Source organism: Micropterus dolomieu, unplaced genomic scaffold, assembly GCF_021292245.1.
Source record: "Micropterus dolomieu isolate WLL.071019.BEF.003 ecotype Adirondacks unplaced genomic scaffold, ASM2129224v1 contig_12814, whole genome shotgun sequence".
NCBI classification, from domain to species: domain Eukaryota; kingdom Metazoa; phylum Chordata; class Actinopteri; order Centrarchiformes; family Centrarchidae; genus Micropterus; species Micropterus dolomieu.
The window spans coordinates 1-3,943 of NW_025741800.1; the positions used below are offsets into that span (position 1 = coordinate 1).

Consider the following 3,943-nt stretch of genomic DNA (forward strand, 5'->3'; position numbering starts at 1 on the left):
GTTTTTGTAGTTTGGTACTCTTGTAGTACTGCTTCACCACCGGACTTGCTTCGTAGCACAGTTTCAATCAACTAATAAAAAACAAAACCATGAGAATGCCAAACATGGTGATAAACAGCTTTTTTAGAGCCTCAGATGAATGTCAGATGTTAAAGAGTCATGTGAATAAAGTTTTTTTAACCTGTTTGGCAGACTCTGCATCACATGTATCATCAAGTCTTTGTTTCTTGCCAGGGACCTCATCTATGATTATAGTTGATGAGCTGGAGCTTGAGTCAGATGTCTCAGAAGAAGACGACGACAAGGACCAATCAGAAAATTCTAAAGGAATAAAAAATATGTTAAATTAAAATGTTTGTCGTATGTAGAGTACTTGATTATAACTTCTCTGTAACTCACCGTCATTTGAGAAAACTGTCAGCACCACATTTCCTTGCCCAACGAGGTCGCTGAATATTTCTCCATCAACTTCTGTACCAGTGGCATCTTTGTATGTAACTTCTGCATCAGGTGGTAGGCAAAATCTTTCGATGACTGTAAAGGAGAGTAAGATAAAAATTAATGTGCTTTCCCCCTGACAAAACCCGTTCCCTATTAAGTCCAAATTTTAAAGTTAATGATTTTTTCCCCATGTTTATTGACTGATGGTGGATATTTAACTAAAAATGTTGAGCAAGCGACTACATTTTAGTGTCTGCCAAAAACATGAAAAGAAATCTATAACCAATGAACAGGCAGAATGAGTTTTAAAAAAGTAAAGTAAAAGAAAACCTTTTTCGTGGAACTGAAGAAAGTCAAACCGTCCATCAACCTCGTCCAACTTCACATACTTCTGCTGTTGTTTGTACTTCACCTGGACTAGCATTTTTCCTGAGCAATGCAATAAAGTTTGACGAAGTAATATTTAAAGTAGGAACAGTAGAAGTCCAGATCACACACACAGACTAGAAAGAGCGCAGATACATTCTTTTTTTTTATCTTCTGATCTGCAGGTCACTGTTTGTGCGCGCTTGTTGTGTGTGTGTGTATTTGCGCGCACGAGAGAGTGTGGGCGCCGACAGCAGGCCGACACAGAGTGGGCAGAGGCTGCAGCCTGATAACGTTAACACTACGGTATTTTGCCCCGTGCCTGTAAAAAGCGCGTTTCAGTGCCCATCCCTAAGTAACACATGAAAATACCATTTAACCGTCAGCACTAGTAAACAACATAAATTGTTGTTTTTCATGACTTTGAGACGTTAATTGTTGTTAATTCGCTGATAAAGCGGGAGAAGGTTTTAGTACTTAACAGTTAACGTTAGCTAGCTAACGTTACTTACTAGCTAACGTTAGCTAGCTGTTTGGGCGTGCTAATTACCTGGACAATTTTACTGTTCCGTCTTGGCAACAAACAACGTTTTATAAAGCATATATTGTCTGTAGATGTCACAGTTCACAACATCAATTTACAATTGTTGTAGTTAGTCTGATTTAATTGGACTTACCTTGAAGAGCTTCATGAAGGAGGAAAATGTGCTGTTTCTAACCGAAAAAGTGATATATGTATCTCCTTCGTCTTCATTGGCGGTTTAAATCTTGAAATGCGTGGCTTTCGTGGGCGGAGCTTAATTACATCTCTGCAGAGTTGGGCTAACACCAGGGAGGGTTGGCTAACACTGAGGAAATCAACACTGTGAAAGAACCCCAATATTAAACATCATTTAATTCCGAATTTGTTAAAATTACACTTTGGGAGTTAAAATCAACTCGGAAATGTTTAACCCTGAAATTTTAACACTCCAGTTTTTGCTGTGATCTGAACACGTCAGAGACACAAAGACCAGAATCCAACCCGGGACAGTGTGACCACAGTTTCCCGCCCTGAGGGAGTCCCCGGCCTCGCAGCGTTTCTGTGTCAGGTGTTGTTTTGAAAGCCGAGACGCTCGGCTGGTTTTAAGATAAACGGCGGCGGCGGCGGCTTCCTCCGTCAGTTGCCGATGGAGTCTCTGCTGGTGTGTCTGCTGCTGCTCTCGCTCGGCGGTGAGTCTCTCATTTAATCATTTCATGTATTAATGTCTGAATACATAATACGTTTAAATCCACAGCTCGGCTCGCTCGCCGGTTTCTGATCTGGTTGTCAAACGACGACAGGCTAAACGGCGGTTTGTCATTTTAAGATGAAAAGTCCTTCAAATTAGAGCTTCCTGTCTGCAGGATTAAAACAGCATCGCTCAAACGTCTGGAGGAGACAAAAACAAACAGAAGAGTAGAACTGCAACCACTCATTGATTAGTTGTCAACTAATAAATTAATCTGCAACTATTTTGATAATCACTCAATCGGTTTGAGTCATTTTTTAAGAATAAAATTCCAAATTTTCTGATTCCAGCTTCTTAAATCTGAATATTTTCTGGTTTCTTTGCTCCTCTGTGACAATAAAGTGAATTTATTTGGGTTGTAGACAAAAGAAGACGTTTGAGGGAAACACTGATCAACATTTTCTGACATTTTATAAACCAAACATCGATAAATCAAGAAAATAATCGACAGATTAAGTGACAAAGAAAATAGTCGTTAGTTGCAGCTCTAATTTAGAGAGGAAACAAATATTTTATCTCTCAAGTAAAAACGCTTCTTGTCTTAAAAAGGTCAATTGAACATGTCTGACGGGCATTTTTCAGTTTTTAAACCAGTGATCAATTAATAAAGAAAACAATTAATAAACAGTTACTTTCAGATATATTAAAATACATAATCTACAATTAGAAGTATTTTAGATGGATGGACAGGCAGTTTATTTTACAACAAGACAAACTGTTTAACAACAGGAACTGAATGTTTTTGACATTTGAAGACGTCACGTTGGAATTTTTATTCTTCTGACATTTTATAGACTAAACACCTAAACGGTTAACTGAAAAAATAATCTATTGGTTAATTGATTAATGAGAAAGGAGAGATTTTAAAACTTATTAGTCATCGCCGAGGTTAAAGTCAGTTTCATTCCTTTCTCTCCTATAATTTCCTTTTATTGATGGTTATTATTTATTATTGATAAAATGTCTTTTGTATATTAAGTGTATTGATCCTTCTGTTAATAAATCAACACTTAACTGTTTTCAAGGCTCCCACGGCGCCGCCCTGCCAACCTCCACCGTGCAGGTGAGAGTCGGGGAGGACGCCACCCTGCAGTGCCCCCTGCTGGACGCCTCCAACGCCTCCAACGCCTCCACCCTCAGCTGGTACAGGAAGGCAGCAGGCCAGAGTCCTCAGCTGGTTCTGACCATCAGGTCCACCAACACCTCCAACGTGAAGTACGGCTCCGGCGTCGGTCCTGAGAAGGTCTCGGCTGCGGCCGACGGTTCGCTGCTGCTGCGCGGCTCCCAGCAGAACGACTCGGCGGTGTATTACTGCGGCATCAGTCAAGGCCACGACCAGAAGATGAATCTGACGTGGGAGTGAAGCGAGCGGCTGGTTCCTGGTTCCACCTGTCCGGACCGAGCCAAACGCTTTCTGTATTTCAGATCATAGGAAAGAGTCTCCTGAAGCTGCATCACCTGTATGATGTCATGAAAGGCAGTGAATTCACCTTCAGTTAGCTTCCTGATTTATTTTGTTTCATTTCATTCTATACTTTTATTTTTATTGTTAATATTTTTAATCTCCTTTTTACTATTTGACTCTTTGTCTTTTAGCGTATTCAGTAGTTTATCTTTACAGTGTGAATAAAGAATGTCTCTTTATACCAACATGATCAAAATGATTTCTCGCGTTTAGGCACAAAAACTTTTACTTCACAACATTTATCTGGCAGCTTCAGTTACTTTACAAAGTCAGATTTTTACACACAAAACATGAAAAGTTTATAAAATAATATGTAATATTATAATATAAACTCGAAATGTGAAGATTTAATGCTTTTCCTTTTAATTATTTAATTAATTTTCCTGAGTTTTTCCTGGCT

General features: G+C 39.3%; 1 protein-coding gene across 1 annotated transcript; it reads left to right on the forward strand.

Moving 5' to 3' along the window:
* Nucleotides 1-1,630: 1,630 nt before the first annotated feature.
* sid1 (secreted immunoglobulin domain 1) lies at nucleotides 1,631-3,728 on the forward strand. Its single transcript, XM_046042362.1, has 2 exons — nucleotides 1,631-2,019; nucleotides 3,104-3,728. The coding sequence occupies exons 1-2, from the start codon at nucleotides 1,977-1,979 to the stop codon at nucleotides 3,439-3,441; spliced, it is 381 nt and encodes a 126-aa protein (XP_045898318.1). The 5' UTR covers nucleotides 1,631-1,976; the 3' UTR covers nucleotides 3,442-3,728.
* The last annotated feature ends 215 nt before the right edge of the window (nucleotides 3,729-3,943 follow it).

Bases quoted from the DNA above. Each gene is read 5' to 3' on its own strand.
- sid1 (XM_046042362.1), top strand. From the start codon at position 1,977: ATGGAGTCTCTGCTGGTGTGTCTGCTGCTGCTCTCGCTCGGCG. The intron at 2,020-3,103 runs GTGAGTCTCTCA...ACTGTTTTCAAG, and splicing joins GCTGCTGCTCTCGCTCGGCG to GCTCCCACGGCGCCGCCCTG.